General features: G+C 34.6%; 1 protein-coding gene across 4 annotated transcripts in view; it reads right to left on the bottom strand.

The window, feature by feature from the left end:
* The window catches only part of IMMP2L (inner mitochondrial membrane peptidase subunit 2), a 906,926-nt gene that overhangs the window by 200,079 nt on the left and 685,475 nt on the right, over positions 1 to 21,372 (bottom strand). For all 4 annotated transcript variants that reach the window (XM_069541018.1, XM_060020737.2, XM_060020738.1 and 1 more), the window contains one exon: positions 4,651 to 4,753. In XM_069541018.1, coding sequence (XP_069397119.1) covers positions 4,651 to 4,753 — 103 coding nt within the window. The remainder of the gene's footprint in view (positions 1 to 4,650; positions 4,754 to 21,372) is intronic.

Below are 21,372 nucleotides of genomic sequence, written 5' to 3' on the forward strand. Positions count from 1 at the left end.
GGCAGCAATAGAGACACAGATATAGAGAACAAACATATGGACACCAAGGGGGTGACAGTGTGGGGCGGTGGTGGGATGAATTGGGAGATTGGGATTGACACGTATACACTGATGTGTATAAAATACATAACTAATAAGAACCTGCTGTATAAAAAAATAAAATTCATTAAAAAAAGAAAGAAAATTCACTGCTATGTTCACACATATAGAAATATAAAATTTGACTTTTATGTGATTTCCTTTTATAGCAAGCAGAAAATTCATCAATATTCATTGTAATCAGTTACTTTTGGGTGCTGGCAAAGAACATGGCCACAATAGAAATGTATTAATGTCATCTACGTGGAAGTAGGGATGGTAAAGGGAAAGGCTAATGTCTTTCATAGAGCAAAAGAATTACTAACAGAAGTTCCCTCTGAATTTTCTAAGCGATCATCAGATATCTTTAATACACAATCCAGTGACATCAAGTAGTAATATGCACTGAAAAACACTTCTAGACAACAATCTTAAAGGATACTAACAAAATATATTTCTCAAACTAGAAATCTGAGCTAAAGTCATACGTTAGTGAATCCATATTATGATGCGATAGGACATTTTCTATCATTGGGCAATGATGATATATTCAAGAGGTTTGGCACAGAGATCTTCCATGGAGACAAATTCATAAACTTAGAAATCATTTACTTTACTCACATTTATCTTATTTTTTTGACCAATTTGTTTTCTTCTGATTATAAGGTAATAAAAATTTGTTGCAGACCTTTAAGAATATAGCGAAGTACAAAGGTATAAAAAAGAATTGACCATAATCATAACAACTGGCACAATTAACATAATACTGTGTATTCTCTTCTTTATTTTCATGTATTCACCTAAAACAATATCATGAACATGATGTTATTAAAATTCTTCACAAATATAGATTTTTAACAACTGCATAACAGTTCATCCTCTGGAGGAAACATACTTTAATTGTAGTCTTATTTTAGGTTGCTGAGGATATTCATTAAAACTTTTCTAGTGCTTCCCTGGTGGCGCAGTGGTGAGAGTCCGCCTGTCAATGCAGGGGACACGGGTTCGTGGCCCGGTCAGGGAAGATCTCACATGCCGCGGAGTGGCTAGGCCCATGAGCCATGGCTGATGGGCCTGCGTGTCCGGAGCCTGTGCTCCGCAAGGGGAGAGGCCACAACAGTGAGAGGCCCGTGTACCGCAAAAAAAAACCAAACTTTTCTATATACATAATCAAAAGATTTTATATATATATATATATATATTTAAATATATTATTAAATTTTTAGTAAACATCCTCAGCAATGTAAAATAGGAGTACATTAAATAAATTATATATTTATATATGTGTGTGTGTACATATATATATATATATATATATATATAAAATATATGCTCATTTTACTAAATAATCATTTACGATGAATTCAGAGGAGAGGAAATTCATCCTTTTATACATGAGGAAATGTAGACCCATACAGTTATGTGACTGATGAGGTCCAAAACTAAGGTTATCTAATTTTCTGTTATACTCTATCCATGTTCATAAAGGAGTCTACTAGTTTATTTCCATAATGTCATCCTCTACAAGTTAAAAGCACAGATGTTGGATCTCACTCTGTTGTGATGCATTCTATTACTATAACTTAACATTGGTATCTTTAAATTCATAATCCATTATTCATCTTTCACTCATAAAACTCTTTAATTCCCTCTCCAGCCTACATATAGTGGCAATAAACCAAATCAGAAAAGCAAATTCAAATATTAAGAAATACATAGGAAATATTAAAACAAACTAGGAAAAAAAAAGTAAGACATTCTTTTCTTATTTTTCACTAGATTACAAGTAAAAATCTATTCAAATATGGAAAAAGCTCCATTGTGATTACCCATAGGCAACAATTTAAAATAAACTGAGGAGATGCTATGATATAGTATAATTATAATTCAAAGAGTTAAAGCATATTAAACAGATTTGGATACAATTCTGAAGTTATTTGGGAGAGATATGAAGGGCTGATTTTTAGATAGGATGTTTACTTTCTGGAAAAGTGCATTCCCTGCTTCCAAGGGGAGAAGTGAATCAACAATCCAGAAAGCCTGAAACTGAACTGACCTTCCACAGACAATCTCCAAATATATTGATGGATAAGCCAAAAAATCCAACTGAGAATTATTGGAAAAATGTAACAACTTTCAAGTGTATATGCAGTGTAAGATTCAAGATTATTCTGGTTTTTTTAGAATTGTAAAACTTGAGTTTTTATTTCTGGGAATTATAAAAATATTAAAATAATTTAATTATTCAGATAACCATTAATTAATAAAAAATAAGAAATCTCTATACTCAAACATCACAACTTAGCTTTAAATAAAAATTGTAGGTCTTTAATTCAATTTTTTCCCCTCTGTCCTTTTAAAACTTATTTGGGAGCATCATTATTAATTATTTTTCCTAGTCATAAATGTTATTGGAACATAAAACATGAGAGCTCACTGTAAGGGTAAAAATATATGTACTAAAACTCATCAAATACAGTAGGTTTAGTATATGATGTGACAAATGTTTTCCTTCATCCTAGTACAGGTTCTTCATCTAATTTTGACAAGTAAAAACAATATGAATTAAGTGAATGGAAATTTATATTTAGTCCAACTTATGAACCAAAAGCCATTCTGCATCTATATATTTATATCCATTTAAAAAAAAAAGAAAACAACCACTAAATTTCAAAATGGTTTTGTGTCTCTGACTCATATTACTGGTTCAAGTTAAAATTAATGAGTAGATTTCTTTTAAAAACTTGATGTAAACCAATGGCATTAAAGTCCTGCACAGAATGTATTTGTCAGTGTTTTGCATATCATAGTTTCTTACTGTAATAAACACAATGAAATTGGCCTTCCCACATGGTTCTCACTTTTTATTTTTATTTTTTTAAGATATAAGTGACAGAGGATATTTCCATATGTGATATATTTTCAACTTTCATGTGTCTACTTACACTTCAGTGGTTCATAATACTATTATTAAGTACAGAGCAGGAAAGACAGCCCAGAAAGAACTACACAATAGATATGATACTGCAGGTTACGTGCAATTCCCAATATTCTGGCTATCAACCTTATCATTTTTCTCTCCCAAATAAGAAAGCATCTGGAATACGAGTGACTGACAATTATACAATTATATAGATAAGATTGCACTAGCTTTATATACTAATAAAGAAAAAGCAAACCAATCTCAAACTTTAGTACTTTATTATTAGTAATTATTTACCCCACACCCCACAACTAATAACAAAACAACAACATTTTTAACACTTCATTTCAGAGTCACTACCTTACCAATTAAAACCCAAACTAAAGTTAACATTTTAATGTGGACTTGGACAATATGCTACATTTAATAGATTTAATCCTATTGATTAGAGAGAAATAAAACTGCTTTTAGGTGATTTATTTTCACTTTCAAGTTGCTACTAAGCTTCTTCATGACAGTCACTTCTACTATACTCTCTAAGTGATCTACAACATTTCCAATCTGTTCATTCCATCTTTGATATACCCTACAACGATTAAATTGTATTTTTATAATAAGTACTACTCAAAAGCAAGAAAGACCTTAGATGTTTTTCTTATCATCACTGCAGCTAGAAAAAAGAAGTAGGGGTCATCACCTAAAGTTCCCTTCCACTTACGCACAACACTTATCCAACCTCAAGTCTCTTGCTATACTTTTAGCCAAAAGTGAGTCAAGTGACTGCTTCTCCTGTGACAATAATAGTGGTCCCTCATGATAGGTGAAGGAAATTGTTTTATAGAGACCACCAACATTTAGTTTTAGACAAAAGGATGTGGATAACTTTTTTTGCAAACCTATCTAAAGGTGCTCAATGTTAACTTCTACATACATACAAGTATGGCTACATCTAGATGTAGGAAAATCTAATGGGTTGAAGATCCAAGTTTTTAAAGAGACATAGGTGACCAGAAATCAGGTGCAGTTTCCATTAACTAAAATATTCTTCACTTTATATAATGATTTGTTGCAGGGGTTCATAAATAGAGAATTTCTGTACGTATTCAAAAATGAAAAAAATTATAATATATGAATTTAGTCACATATTTTATGGAATGTAAACATGGTATAAGGAATGTGGGCATTTCTGTTATAAATTAAAAGCTGAAAAATGTTAGTTACCAATATGATTTCTATTATACATGAGTTTTTAACTAATTACTTAGAAAATTGATGTCTATAGGTCTTTTACACATTATTTCTGTTAAGCACTAACTAAAAACATAAAGTACAAAGCATTTATGTGAGGAAAAAACAACCGTTGCCACTGGGATCAGGTAGTCAGCTGAAAGCATCTTTTGGCACTTTATTGAGTTGTCGAAGTTCTTTTCTAGATATACACACACACACACACACACACACACACACACACACACACACCCATTGACAGCTTACATTATCTATATGATATTTAAAAGGAAATTTTCAAATATAAACTGTTCCACTATAAAATTCACGACTACTCTTGGCTGGGCTACCTGAGCAACCTGTGTGACATACTTTTGTTCCTATATTTGAAATCCAATCATAGCAGTAATAAGAAGACTTACCGGCCCAAACGAATTACTGTCAAAACTGTGTCCATGATGATCACCTTCAACCCAGATGTGACCACGGGGGACTTTGACATAGCGGTTTTTGTGTCCCATAGTTCTAGAAATAAACAGCATAACCATTGAGAAAAGATCAGAAAAGACAGAGATCAAACAGTTAAGCATACAAATTCAGGAAAGGTAAAAATACTACTGTAAAGATGCAACGGATTATTATAGGTTACATGTAAGGCTACTCTTGAATTTTCTTTTTAAATAAGATGTGGTTAAGACCCTGTAAACCTAGCCACAGTATATTTTTTCATGTTTCTGTAGGTAGGAATTTTGTGCTTAAACAAGATGCGCTAGTACCAGATAATGGTTTGCTACTTAACTTAATTCATAATATCCTATGTTTTTATAAAACTCAATAAGCCTCAACAAAATGCAGATCTATTTTATTTCTGACATCTGCTTTTACCTCAATGGTCAACTTGGCCAGCTGCAATCTTCATTTTTTTAGTCAAATAAACTTCTCAAACCAACTGAGAGAATTTTCATAACCTCCTAATACTTTAAAATTCAGAATATATAAGAAAAGAAAAACCCTAGATGATCTCTTGTCAAATATAAGCTATCAAAGTCAACTGAAAATTTTTGGTTAGCACCATTCAATTTCATAAATAATTCTTTTTTTTTAAATTTTTGGCTGCGTTGGGTCTTCGTTGCTGTGTGAGAGCACTCTCTAGCTGCAGTGAGCGGGGGCTACTCTTTGTTGTGCTACGTCGGCTTCTCATTGTGGTGGCTTCTCTTGTTGCAGAACATGGGCTCTAGGTGCGCAGGGCTCTGTAGTCGTGGCTCGTGGGCTCTAGAGCGCAGGCTCAGTAGTTGTGGCGCACAGGTTTAGTGGTTCCATGGCATGTGGGATCTTCCTGGACCAGGGATTGAACCCATATCCCTGCATTGGCAGGCATATTCTCAACCACTGCGCCACCAGGGAAATCCCATAAATCATTCTTGAAAATGAGAAACTTTTCAACAATTTTGAAGACAATATTTAGAGAGCAATGATCGACAATATACATTTAGTGGAACATTCTGTCTTCTTAAGGCTGACAAGGAAACCAAGTAAGGAAAGGCTCTCTCATACTGTGTTGGTGGCAATGTAAAATGATACAACTTTTTTCCTATTTTGCCATTGGGGGCCCATTTTTGTCAAATTTATTAATAGACTAAAATATATGTGCCTTTTGACCTAGTTATTTTACTGATAGAAATCCATTCCAAAGAAATAATCAGAAATATGGACAAATATTTATTACCAGAGATGTTCAACACAGGCCTTTTGTAACAACAACAACAAAAAAAATCTTTCTAAATAATCAACAAGAGATTGGTTACATAAATTATAATATAACTAATTAAATAAACGGGATGGAATTAGATTAAATATTATCCCAAGTCTATAATAATAAATTCTTTTCAGGGAAGAGACTATTTTTTTCTTCTTTCATTCCCCAAAGAATTCCAGACAATGTCTAGCTTAAAGAAGCTTCTCAATAAATAATATTTGAATGAATAAATGTCACCCCCAAGTCTACAGACTTAACCCCAGAGACTGAGCTTTATACACTGTTCTTTGAGGTGGAGTCCCAATCAGACCATTTCTGTTGTATATATGCAGAAGAATACATAAAAAAGGAAAACTGTACATAAGTTGGTGCTATAGAAATTGAAACTATTCACTGTCTAGAATGGTTTTTAATTTTCAAGATAATTTCAGTGTTGAATTGCTTTGCTTTAGATCACTAAATCATTCATGCAAGGTGTTGTGACCATTAGAAGCCCACAGTAAGTAAATGACTGCTGTTTATTTTTAATTACTACTGGGAAGAAGAGTTGCAGCTTTTTAAAGAAAAGCAGAGGGCTTCCCTGGTGGCGCAGTGGTTGAGAGTCCACCTGCTAATGCAGGGGACACGGGTTCGTGCCCCAGTCCGGGAAGATCCCACATGCCCCGGCTGGGCCCGTGAGCCATGGCCCCTGAGCCTGCGCCTCCGGAGCCTGTGCTCTGCAACAAGAGAGGCCACAACGGTGAGAGGCCCACGTACCGCAAAAAGAAAAAAAAAAAAAGAAATGCAGAAACAAGTTGAATACATCATACTGTCATGTAAATGTTCCTCAATTAAAATCAGTCAATTAGTTGTTGACATCACTAGTTATTTTATCATGAGATTCCTTCTAAGAACTAATATCCCACATATTAATGATGGGGAGAAGACCTTTTTACTTAATTGTTGGCAAGGCACATTCTCCTAGTAAGTCCAAATATTTGTTTACTTTATTAAGCTGGCTAGTTTGGCTAAGTACTTAGAAAGGAAACAACTACCTATTTTGTCTCCTCAAATAACCATTCAAGCAGAAATATGAAATAAAACCGATCATTTCTGCAATTAAATGGTAGGTTCTAAGTCAAGCATATTCTTCTGGAAAATGAATCTGATATAAAACTCAGATTCAGTTTCAATGTCATATAAACCAAGGAGTCAAGATACTTGTGATAGAAAATAAAAGTATCATAAAATTACCAGTGACAATTGCACATTTCCTTGCATTGACTATCTTATTTAAAACTTTTAAATACATCCAACTTCCCAACATTTTCTAGCCCCTTGCAATGCTTTATTTTTCTTCATTGCACCCACTAACACGATATCTACTTCCTAGTTTATTGGTTTATTGCCTATCTTTCGCCCACTAGAACGTAAATTTTGGAACTTTGTGTTTCATATTCACAAGAGTATTCCCAGAGCGCAAAAGAATGCACCATACAAAGTGCTCAATAAACATTTGTTAAATGAATGACCAAATGAATGTATAACTGAAGAATGAAAAACACTTTCACAAAGGTTGAATAATACAGAAGAAAGTGCATAGATTCTGGAAACAGACTAAACCAGTTTTAATCTTTATGCAGTTACAAGTAATCTTGTGCAAATTACTTAGTTTCTATCTCCATTTGTCTACCTTTGAAATGGGATGGATTAGACATGCCCTAACTGGATTGAGATGCAGGTTAGTAGTTAGATGAGAATATAATGGAGAAGTTGTTATAGAGCATGGTCTCTGCAATCAGCCTATCTTGGCTTTGATGTCTGACTTAACACTTCCAAGTTTATGTAATCTTGGACAAGTTGATAAAACTCAAGCGTCGGTTTCCTCATTTGCAGAATGGGGCAAATAATAGTACCTAAGTCAAAGTGGTTCTATGGATAAAAGTGGCATGTATTAAACACTTGATAAATGGATTCTCTTACAGTTGAGACTTTTTAAGTAAAGCACTCAATCTAGTTCTTATGTACAGTAAGAACTCAGTAAGCCATAGTTATTATTGCTATTATCTTCCTTTGTCCACTGTTTTCTTTCATTTTATAATTCAGAATGTGTTCAGCCTCTACTGTCTATTAGCATCAGTCTTTTAAAATTACCTGAGTTATGCTTCAATAATTTCTTTCCCTCACATTTGCACTGGGGCTATAGATTATCTTTAATGGTACAGTGAATCTTATTTTTCTTTCATTCTTATGCCCTTCTGGGATATTCTAAAACTTACATGTGAAAACACAATCTACCTGTTTGTACATATGCAAGCATGCAGAGAGTAGCAGGTGAAAGCACAATCTATTTGTTTTCACTTACTAATCACTTACATATTTGAATGTTGCTATGCTAACATAGCACCTAGACACTAGACAGGGCGTGAAATAACTCTTTGAGCTGTAGAACCCTGCTAAAATTCATGCCATATACACATATTTAATTTCTCAGGCTTCAATCTAACTTAAAAAAAAATAACCCAAAGTAGCTTTAAAAAATATGACGTTAAAATATTGAGCTGGTTCCTTTTAGGACTGCCAAAGAAATATAATACTTCTAATAGAATCTCTCTAGAGAAGGAATTTTAAATAGCTTTGTGCTCCTGAATTCACATAAAAGAAAGACAAGGTAATCTTTTAGGCGATTTAACAGTTAAGTGAGGTGTCAGCCTACAAGGTTGTATGTATCTATGGCTTGCAAATAATTTTGGTTTTGACTGTCAAAAATGAGTTCTGTAGGGTATTCTAACTACTTGTCTACAAAAAGGCATTTTTAGTACTAGCTTTACCAAGTTACCTAGGTCTTATAAATGGAATGAAGAATGATTTTTTCCCAATTTGATTTGACCTTGAAAACAATGGTTTATTTTTTCTTTTTTAGGTCTCAATGTTTTGAGTGTCATCAGCTGAATACAAAATTGTCTATGTAATCCTTGATGTCACAAGAAGGAAACAAATTCATATTTAAAGTATTTCCCAAATACACACACACACGTTCTTAATGTAGGTAATTAGTATTAATAATTCATAATTGATTAAGGTGTTTTTATTTATTTATTTTTCAAACCATTCTATTGAATTTTTTTCATTGTCCAAAGTAGTGGCTGCCCTGAAGGTGTTTACTGGGCACTCCCTGGATCCTAGACCCCCTGGGTTTTCACTGTCCAGAAGGGATCAGGAGTACAGAGCTCAGGATTCAGTAAGATCAAGAGTTGGAACTAGATCTCTTTTATCATCATTAATAGACTGACTAGAAAAAAGTAATCTACCATCAGGAAAGGGAAATGAAAAGGCCATTTGCCTGTCTAGTGTGACCTCTGGAAGGGAAAAATTCTCTCTTGAGAGTCCACATCCTGCTCTCAACGTGAGACGGGTTCAAATTCACACTGCTTATGTGGTCTGGGATGGTCAAGAATTAAGTGTAATTGGCTCCAGGAATCTTGGACAAGTTAGTTTAAACAATTAGTTTATCAATCAATAGTTCAAGGACACTTGGGTTCTTTCCAGTTTTTGGCTATTATCAATAAAGCCACCATGAACCTATAGGTATTTATGTGGATACATGTTTTCAATCTGGCAGAAGGAACTATAAATCTCTTCAGGGATAATCTCTCAATTCAGAGTTTTCAAGGTTTCTACAGATAAGTCCCAGTCAATAGGCACTCACAATCCAAAAAACAGAACTCACAAGGAAATAACCAGCATTAATGAGTCAGAACTCATTAACAAACAGAAGAATTTGACCACCAAGGACTTAAACTGCTGGATTTCTCAAACATAGAATATAATTTATACAAATTCAAATATTTTTTAAAATTAAAAAAGGGAATTAAAAACATGAACAAGGAACAATATACATTTTTAAAAGACAGATATTTGAGAAAAAATCAAACAGCTTCTAAAAATTAAAATATACTATTAAATAGGTGGATTAAAAAGCAGGTGAATATATATGAAAGAAAGAACTGGAATATATATCTAAAAGATTACTTAGACTTTAGCACAGAGAGGTAAGGAAATGAAAAGTAGGAGAGATGGAGAATATTATTAGAAAATGTAATATAAGTGTAATGAGAGTCCCAAAGGAAGAGAATAAAAAGGAACAAGGAAGAGATAATATTTGAGAGATAGTGATGGAGAATTTTCCAGAACTGATGAAAGCATGAATTACAGCTTCAGTAATCAAAGTGAATCACAAGTAAGATAAATAAATGGAAAGAAATCACACCATGATACATTGTAATGAAACTGCAGAACACTAAGGAACCCTCCTTCCCTAAAAAATTTTTGAAAAGCTGCCGGAGAAAAAAGAGATTATCTTCAAAGGAATAGCAAACTGACAGCAGAGTTCCCTTGTTAGGAGATAAATATAATCCAGCAATTTTAAGTGTACAGTCCAATGAGTTTTAAAAATCTCCCCAAGCCCATAATCACTAGATCAAGATATGAAACATCCAATCACCCAGAAAAGGCCCCTCATGCCTTTCTGCAGGCAGACCTGCCTCCCTCCATCCTCATCTCCCAGCAACCACAGCTGAGCTTTTTGTCACCATAGTTGTGCCTCTTCTAGAATTTCACATAAATGGGATCATTCTATATGCATTCTTTGATTTCTGGTTTTCTTTCTTTAATGTAGTCTATTTGCTTTTGAGATTACTCTGTGTTGTTGCACATGTTAGTCATTTGTTACGTTTTTCTTAATAGTATACTGCTATAGAGATACACCACAATTAGTTTATCAATCAATAGTTCAAGGACACTTGGGTTCTTTCCAGTTTTTGGCTATTATCAATAAAGCCACCATGAACCTATAGGTATTTATGTGGATACATGTTTTCATTTCTCCTGGGTAAATATCTACAAATGAAATGGCTGAGTCCTATAGTAACCGAATGTTTAGCCTTGCAACATGTCAGACTGGCTTCCGATGCAGCTGTACCAACAATGTGTGGGTTCCAGTTGTTCCATACACCACTAACACTTGATAATCACCATTCTTTTAAATTTTAGCCATTTTAGGGGCCTACCAAGATTATAACTTATACCATGATTCAAAACATAAGCCACAAAGCAGTCTATTATATATATATAGCAGATAACAGTCTAAACTACCATAGACAAAATTTCACAAGCTGGAAACATCTGCAAGAAAATAATTGGTGAATGGAGGAATAAATAAATGAATGAATGTCAAATGTTGCTAACTGCAGAGGTGTTCAAAGGATGATATTGTTTTAGGCTGGAATAGTCAGAAAAGGCACTATGTATATTTGAATCCAGATATGAAGAACAGATAAAACCTAAAAGGTAAGGAAGATAGTGTGGGTTTCAAATCCCATTCGCTTATAGAAAAAAAAGATTTCCTTTTCCTTAGTACATTATTTTCTGGAGATATACCACTATAAATTAAGGGAGATATTTCATAACTCACTTTCTAATGAGGACATTCAATGATTATAATTGTATAGAAAAATTAAATATATTTAAATTATTTTATTCTAAAAATGTATTATTGATTTTTCTCATATATTCTATTTGTTATTACAATACACCTAATATTAACCTAGATCATATTGAGTCAAAAAGTTTAAGGTAGGGCTTCCCTGATGGTGCAGTGGTTGAGAGTACGCCTGCTGATGCAGGGGACACGGGTTCGTGCCCCGGTCTGGGAAGATCCCACATGCTGCGGAGCAGCTGGGCCAGTGAGTCATGGCCGCTGAGCCTGCACGTCCGGAGCCTGTGCTCCGCAACGGGAGAGGCCACAACAGTGAGAGGCCCGCGTACCACACACACACACACAAAAAAGTTTAAGGTAAATATATTATTGAATTATATATAGAATAATTATAAACATTATGTAAGCTATCTGAATATATAAAAGATAACTCCACAAAGTAAATAATGTATCTAACTTACATATATTTAAAATTAGTTTTTGCTAAAATGATCACCAATTACATGACATGTCAAAGGTGTAAATACCATAATCAGTTTACCTACTGTTAACTGGATCTTATCATGTAATATATAGTGTGATCCATTCCATGCATGGCTTCCTAGCAAACAAATTTAAATAGAACAATGAACTTGTAATGCATAATTTTATTTTTCAAAAAAAAAATCAATATGTATTATAAATGGTATTGTTGTGCCTGTTTACAAAGTTTTCTTTCAAAATGATTTCCTGCGTGTCCACATCATTCATCATTTAGTTCCGCAGGTTTTTCCCACATGCTAGTTACAGAAGGGGGCGGGGTAAACATATTTCAGTGCTTTCTTAACGTAAGGTCCAATAATACTTAGATATTAGAGGAACTATGAACAATTTTCCATCTGTTTGCTCTGATCCCAGTCTTATAACTTTAACTTTTTAGTATTAAAAGGAATGGTTACTATTCTCTTTATTTCCTACAAACAAAATTAAATGAGCCTTGGATTAATTACTAGTAAAACAAAAAATAAATGCCTCAGAGCTAAAGAGGTCACCAAACAATGGGTCTTCTTTAAAAATATTTCTTTAGAATAGGAATAATAGACAATTTTGAAGCTGGAAAGCAGTGTGGCAGAGGGAAAATTAATATAGGTTTTCAAACTAGCCAGACTCTGGTTGAATTCCAGTTCTGCCACTTCCTACTTGCATGGCCTTGAGCTCATCAGTTGTAATAGAGGATAACACTATCTGCTTCATAGAGGTGTGATGACATATGAGATAAGGCATGTAACATTTTTAGAATAGTGTCTGGCAGAATAGACCCTAATAAATGGTAAACTTCATTATCAGAATTAGGGAATAAGCTTAGCTATTCTTATGATACAATAATTAAGGCAGCTAGAAAAAAAAAACTTTTCTAATTCAAATTAATTCCACAAATATTTATTACCCAGTGGTATCAAGAACTGTTAGGCACTAGAAATGTAAACATAAATATGACACAGACCTGCCCTGGAAGAATTCTTAGCTTAGCTAAGTAAATAGACTATTTTTTAAGCATACAATTTCAACTCAAAGTGGTAAGTCAATGTTACAGGTGCAAAGAGGGCAAAATAAGGAGGTGGGCAAGAGATATCCAACTCCGCTAGGGTTACAGGGTAGTCTTCAGGAAAAGGTAATACCTTTCATATATTATACCCATATTTCTGAAATTATCAACATCCATGATGGGTATCCAACATGATGGGTATAAATTATCAGCATCCCTAAACCACCAAATTTAAGCCAAGGAAAAGGTACATAATATTGCAATTGTGGATGAAGAATGTCACCTGCCATATCAGTAAACAAAGGATTTTGCGGCCATCAAGCCATCAGCCACTATAGCTGCTCCCAGACTGTGCACCCTGAAAGGACTCAGGATGGGAAAGCAGGATACTGGCCCTAGATAGATAAGGTACATGTCAAAGGAATGATTTCAATGAGCCCAGACAGACTCTGGTATCTTCCCATACATAGAAAAGCGCTAAATTCATTAACTTGAGATGTCTGGCTTTCTTTAGTTAACAGTAATCGTTTGATGTTCTGACTGCCTGGCTTTTGTTGCAAAAACTTCTATATATCCGGGCTCCTCCTTTACCTCTTGGGAGCCGTCCCTCAGCTCTATCTGAGAGGCTGCCTCCATGTTTGAGTCCTCAGAAAGTCGGCCAAAGAAAACATTAACTCTCAAATTTTAGGCTGTGCATTTTTTTCAACTGACACAACCAATTAAAAAAATCAGTATTTTAAAAAATAAAAAAAAGAATCTGAAAGCTTCATGTACAAGCTAGGATTGAGGAAAGCCTTTTTAAGCAAGACTAAAAACCAAAAGTTATAAAATATACAAATATCTGAATATTTAAGAATTAAAAACTCTTTTGTACCATACAAAATCAAAAGATTAACACTAGCTTTGGAAAAAAAAAATTGCCCAAATGCCATACAAAGGGAAAATTCTACACCATAAAAATATCCTCACAGTCACTCACATTAAAAAAAAAAAAAAAAAAAAGACAAACAATCCAACAGAAAATGGGTAAAAGATATAAATAGGCAAGTTACAGATGAGACATATGAAAAACCACTCAAATTTGCTAGCATTCAGGAAAATACAAATTAAACACAAGATACTACTTTATAACCAATAGCTGAAAAATTAAAAAGAGCTTTAATACCTACTGCTGGCAGAAGTATAGGAAAAGTATACTCTTTCACATTACTGGTAGAAATATGAAGAGTTATAATCTTTTTGGAAAGCAATCTGGCAACATCTATAAAATTTTAAAAATTCATTTGCCTTATGACCTAGCAATTCCACTCCTGGGATTCAATGCCATAAAAATAATTGTATAAGGACACAGGTACAACAATGTTTATTACAACGTTGTTCATTATGGCAAATTGGAACCAAAGAAAATTACTAAAAACAGAGGAATGGTTTAATAAATGATGCAGGGCCCATACCATAGAATACTGTACAACCCATAAAGAGAACAAAAATAAAGCCATTAACTGACTTGAGAGATTTTTCAAAAAGTACTATTGAATGATAAAAGTAGAAAAGTACATGTGATATGTTTCCACTTTTGTGAAAAAAATGTTGACAAAAAGTCAGTATATATATAAATGTGAATATAGGAAGCACTGTTTCAGAATAAAGAAAATCATATTGGGGATACACAAGAGGCTATAGACCTGAGTGAGGGATGGGGAAACTAACACAAGAGAAAGGAGAAAGAAGGAAGAGCAAAGACAAAAAAGCAAAAAAAAAAAAAAAAAAAAAAAAAAAGAAAAAAGGCATTTCTAAATAACGCATTATGATATTACCATATTCATGCCTTCATGTTAATTTTAAGTGGATTCATATCAAAGCTAACTACAATAGACAAAATACAAATATATTTATATGTACATATATAAATGCAAAGCATAAAATAAACATTTAGAGAAGAGCTAAAAAGCATGGCTTCATAGCAGTTCTAGCAGAAACTAGACAAAAAATAACAATAAAGAGTAAAATAAACACTACTTTATAAAAGCCAGAAGTGTTAATTGGGTGTAATATTTCCAGGGGTCCTCCCATCTCGGGTCTTTCCTCTTAGGCTGAATGCATCAGCAGATAAATGTTGCAGGGGAGCAGGGACAATGGTATACCAGTTTATGGAAATATCCTTCATTTTGTTATACTTAAGGGTCCTCAATTAGCCACTCACTGCACGAAGTAAAGGATCTGTCAAATGTTAGTTCCAGTAGGATGCCTATTAACATAAATCATTTCTATTGAAGTAATGATTATGAAATGTCTTCATATTTAGAAGTCCAAAAAATTTGGATTCAGTCCACAGATGCCGAAGGTATAGGGCAGGCAAATTTTCACCTCTGCCCTCTTAGAATTTTCAGCTGAGCCTGAGAAGTAAACTGACAGAAACTGATTAACCGGAGAAAAGCAAATTTGGCCCCAGATGTGGAGGGCCAACTGTACTGCGCCATTGTGTATAAGGGACTTGAGCATCCCTGGATATTGGTATTTGAGGGGGGTCCTGGAACCAATTCCCCTCCGATACTGAGGAATATACTTGTATAAATATACACAAATTTATATAAACTTTATGTTACACAGGAGCCCTCATAAGGAATGAAGACACAAAGAAAGGCAGAACCTACATGATTTTTTATAGTTGGCTGAACAAAGAGAGATAATTATGGAGAAGTAAATGAATTATGTGCAGAGGCTAAATGAAGATAAGAATTATTATAGAAGGTCCATTTGTGTAGAATTCTCTGGGTCTCAGCTTCTTGTCCTTGATGATAAGAATGTTACTTTGCTTCTATTACAGAGGACATAACTCACATGAGAATTTCATCTCCTGCTTTTAAGAAAAAAAAGGGAATAGGATTTGCTATTTTTCAAGTCCTTTTAAATCAAAATAATCCTTATGCCAAGGTGGCATATTTTGGAGTGGCATATTCTGCCACCCTTCACAGGCAAAACACAAAAACAAACGAAAAATATAAAACACAACAAAACCGTCAAACCAAATACGAACAACAATGAAAGAAACCATGTTGTCGACTTCCTGAGAGATGGCTCCCCATCTGTGATTAAAATTAATTGAGAAAGATGTAAGAGTGGGGGGTACCTAATGAAGGGCTGAGGCTGCTCTGGTCCCCCCTGACATAAAATTCATAAAGAATCAAAAGAGAGCCTCTAGCTGCAAAATCAGTTGTTTTTCCTGGGTTCACTTTAATGAAAAAACTTAGCCACCATTCAACATAGTCATTAGAATGAAACTTATTATCCTCCGTGGGGTGGAAAGCTCCGGAAACCTTCTGCCTCTGCACTCCTGTTTCAGAGTTGATGACTTAATGTTTTTAAGCCACTGTTTAGGCCTTCTAGGACAAAAAGAACAGTCTAATCAAGGCATATGAACTGACCAATTTGCTTTCTTTTCCTCTCTTCGTTGTGGAGGCCTGCAATTTTATTTTTTAAGAATCTGTTCCTCTGTTAACTCTACTCATTATTTATTGCCTACAATGGTTATGAAAATATTTGATCTTCAAAGTGTAGCATGATGCAGTATCTTTATTTTTTAACATCTTTATTGGAGTATAATTACAGTGTTGTGTTAGTTTCTGCTGTATAACAAAGTGAATCAGCTATATGCAAATGTATACCCCCATATCCCCTCTTGCATCTCCCTCCCACCTTCCTTATCCCACCCTGCTAGGTGGTAGCAAAGCACTGAGATGATTTCTCTGTGCAATGTAGTTGCTTTCCACTAGCTATCTATTTTACACTTGGTAGTGTATATATACTACTCTTGCACTTCGTCCCAGCTTCCCCTTCCCCCACTGCCTGTGTCCTCAAGCGCATTCTCTACGTCTGAATCTTTATTCCTGTCCGGCCCCTGGGTTCATCAGAACCTTTTTTTTGAATTCCATATATGTGTATTAGCTATTTGTTTTTCCTTTCTGACTTACTTCACTGTTGGACAGACTCTAGGTCCATCCACTGCACTACAAATAACTCAATTTCATTTTTTTATGGCTGAGTAATATTCCATTGTATATGTGTGCCACATCTTCTTTATCCATTCATTTGTCGATGGACTCAGGTTGCTTCCATGTCCTGGCTATAGGAAATAGTGCTGCAATGAACATTGTGGTACATGACTTTTTTGAATTATGGTTTTTCTCAGGGTATATGCCCAGTAGTGGGAGTGCTGGGTCATATGTTAGTTCTATTTTTAGCTTTTTAAGGAACCTCCATACTGTTCTCCATAGTGGATGTATCAATTTACATTCCCACCAACAGTGCAAGAGGGATCCCTTTTCTCCACACCCTCTCCAGCATTTATTGTTTGTAGATTTTTTGATGTTGACCATTCTTGATGTTGACTGGTGTGAGGTGATACTTCATTGTAGTTTTGATTTGCATTTCTCTAATGATTAGTGATATTGAGCATTCTTTCATGTGTTTGTTGGCCATCTGTATATCTTCTTTGGAGAAATGTCTATTTAGGTCTTCTGCCCATTTTTGGATTGGGTTGTTTGTTTTGATATCGAGCTGCTTGAGCTGCTTGTAAAGTTTGGAGATTAATCTGTGTCAGTTGCTTCGTTTGCAAATATTTTCTCCCATCATGAGGGTTGTCTTTTCATCTTGTTTATGGTTTCCTTTGCTGTGCAAAAGCTTTGACGTTTCATTAGGTCCCATTTGTTTATTTTGGTTTTTATTTTCATTTCTCTAGGAGGTGGGTCAAAAAGGATCTTGCTTTGATTTATGTCATAGGGCATTCTGCCTATGTTTTCCTGTAAGATTTTATAGTGTCTGATCTTACATTTAGGTCTTTAATCCATTTTGAGTTTATTTTTGTGTATGGTGTTAGGGAGTGTTCTAATTTCATTCTTTAACATGTAGCTGGACAGTTTTCCCAGCACCACTTACTGAAGAGGATGTCTTTTCTCCATTGTATATTCTTACCTCCTTTATCAAAGATAAGGTGACCATTGGTGTGTGAGTTTATCTCTGGGCTTTCTATCCTGTTCCATTGGTCTACATTCCTGTTTTGGTGCCAGTACCATATTGTCTTGATTACTGTAGCTTTGTAGAATAGTATGAGGTCAGGGAGCCTGATTGTTCCAGCTCCGTTTCCTTCTCAAGATTGTTTTGGCTATTCGGGGTCTTTTGTGTTTCCATACAAATTGTACACTTTTTTGTTCTAATTCTGTGAAAAATGCCATTGGTAGTTTGATAGGGATTGCATTGAACCTGTAGATTGCTTTGGGTAGTATAGTCATTTTCACAACATAGATTCTTCCAATTCAAGAACATGGTATATCTCTCCATCTGTTGGTATCATCTCTAATTTCTTTCATCAGTGACTTACAGTTTTCTGCATACAGGTTTTTTGTCTCCTTAGGTGAGTTTATTCCTAGGTATTTTATTCTTTTTGTTGCAATGGTAAATGGGAGTGTTTCCTTAGTTTCTCTTTCAGATTTTTCATTATCAGTGTATAGGAATGCAAGTTTTCTGTGCATTAATATTGTATCCTGCTACTCTACCTAACTCATTGATTAGCTCTAGTGGTTTTCTGGTGGCATCTTTAGGATTCTCTATGTATAGTATCATGTCATCTGCAAACAGTGACAATTTTACTTCTTCTTTTCCGATTCGGATTCCTTTTATTTCGTTTTCTTCTCTGACTGCTGTGGCTAAAACTTCCAAAACTACGTTGAATAATAGTGGTGAGAATGGGCCACCTTGTCTTGCTCCTGATCTTAGAGGAAAAGTTTTCAGTTTTTCACCATTGAGAATGATGTTGGCTGTTTGTTTGTCATATTTGGCCTTTATTACGGTGAGGTAGGTTCCCTCTATGCCTACTTTCTGGAGAGTTTTTATCATAAATGGGTGTTGAATCTTGTCAAAAGCTTTTACTTCATCTATTGAGATGATCATATGGTTTTTCTCCTTCAATTTGTTAATATGGTGTATCACACTGATTAATTTGCATATATTGAAGAATCCTTGCATTCCTGGGATAAACCCCAGTTGATCATGATGTATGATCCTTTTAATGTGCTGTTGGATTCTGTTTGCTAGTATCTTTTGAGGATTTTTGCATGTATGTTCATCAGTGATATAGGCCTATAGTTTTCTTTTTTGTGGCACTTTTGTCTGGTTTTGGTATCATGGTGATGGTGGCCTCATAGAATGAGTTTGGGAGTCTCCCTCCCTATGCTATATTTTGGAAGAGTTTGAAAAGGATAGGTGTTAGCTCTTCTCTAAATGTTTGATAGAATTCACCTGTGAAGCCATCTGGTCCTGGACTTTGGTTTGTTGGAAGATTTTTAATCAGAGTTTCAATTTCATTCCTTCTGATTGGTCTGTTCATATTTTCTTTTTCTTCCTGGTTCAGTCTTGGAAGGTTGTGTTTTTCTAAGAATTTGTCCATTTCTTCCAGGTTGTCCATTTGATTGGCATATAGTTGCTTCTGGTAATTTCTCATGATCCTCTGTATTTCTGCAGTGTCAGTTGTTACTTCTCCTTTTTCATTTCTAATTCTGTTGATTTGATTCTTCTCCCTTCTTTTCTTGATAAGTCTGGCTGATGGTTTATCAATTTTATTTATTTTCTCAAAGAACCAGCTTTTAGTTTTATTAGTCTTTGCTCTCATTTCCTTCATTTCTTTTTCATTTATTTCTGACCTGATCTTTATGATTTCTTTCCTCTGCTAACTGTGGCATTTTTTTCTTCATCTTTTTCTAATTTCTTTAGTTGTAAGGTTACATTGTTTCTTTGAGATGTTTCTTGTTTCCTAAGGTAGGACTGTATTGCTATAAACTTCCCTCTTAGAACTGCTTTTGCTGCAACCCATAGGTTTTGGGTCATCGTGTTTTCATTGTTGTTTTTTTGCTAGGTATTTTTTGACCTCCTCTTTGATTTCTTCAGTGATCTCTTGGTTATTTCGTAGTGTATTGTTTAGCCTCCATGTGTTTGTATTTTTTACATTTTTTTCCTGTAATTGATATCTAGTCTCATAATGCTGTGTTCAGAAAAGATACTTGATATGATTTCAATTTTGTTAAATTTACCAAGGCTTGATTTGTGACCCAAGATATGGTCCGTCATGGAGAATGTTCCATGAGCACTTGGAAAGAAAGTGTATTCTGTTGTTTTTGGATGGAATGTCCTGTAATTATCAGTTAAGTCCATCATGTTTAATGTGTCATTTAAAGCTTGTGTTTCCTTATTTATTTTCATTTTGGTTGATGTGTCCATTGATGAAAGCGGGGTGTTACAGTCCCACACTAATTTTGTGTTACTGTTGATTTCCCCTTTTATGGCTGTTAACATTTGCCTTATGTGTTGAGGTGCTCTTATGCTGGGTGCATAAATATTTACAATTGTTGTATCTTCTTCTTGGATTGATCCCTTGATCATTATGAAGTTGTCCCTCTTTGTCTCTTGTAATGGTCTTTATTTTAAAGTCTACTTTGTCTGATATGAGAATTGCTACTCCAGCTTTGTTTTGCTTTCCATTTGCATGGAATATCTTTTTCCATTCCCTCACTTTCAGTCTGTATGTGTCCCTAGGTCTGAAGTGGGTCTCTTGTAGACAGCATATGTATGGGTCTTGTTTTTGTTTTATTCAGCCAGTCTATCTCTTTTGGTTGGAACATTTAATGCATTTACATTTAAGGTAATTATCAATATGTGTGTTCCTATTTCCATTTTCTTAATTGTTTTGGGTTTGTTATTATAGGTCTTTTCCTTCTCTTGTATTTCCTGCCTAGAGAAGTTTCTTTAGCATTTGTTGTAAAGCTGGTTTGGTGGTGCTGAATTCTCTTAGCTTTTGTTTGTCCGTAAAGGTTTTAATTTCTCCTTCAAATCTGAATGAGATCCTTGCTGGGTAGAGTAATCTTAGTTGCAGCTTTTTCCCTTTCATAACTTTAAACATGTCTTACCACTCCCTTCTGGCTTGCAGAGCTCCTGCTGAAAGATCAGCTGTTAACCTTATGGGCATTCCCTTGTATGTTATTTGTTGCTTTTCCCTTGCTGCTTTTAATATTTTTTCATTGTATTTAATTTTTGATAGTTTGATTAATATGTGTCTCAGTGTGTTTCTCTTTGGGTTTATCCTGTATGGTACTCTCTGGTCTTCCTGGGCCTGATTGCCTATTTCCTTTCCCATGTTAGGGAAGTTTTGAACTATAATCTCTTCAAGTATTTTCTCAGACCCTTTCTTTTTCTCTTCTTCTGGGACCCCTATAATTCGAATGTCGGTGTGTTTAGTGTTGTCCCAGTGGTGTCTGAGACTGTCCTCAATTCTTTTCATTCTTTTTTCTTTATTCTGCCCCCTGGCAGTTATTTCCACCATTTTATCTTCCAGCTCACTT

Source organism: Delphinus delphis, chromosome 9 (assembly GCF_949987515.2).
Source record: "Delphinus delphis chromosome 9, mDelDel1.2, whole genome shotgun sequence".
Lineage (NCBI taxonomy): Eukaryota > Metazoa > Chordata > Mammalia > Artiodactyla > Delphinidae > Delphinus > Delphinus delphis.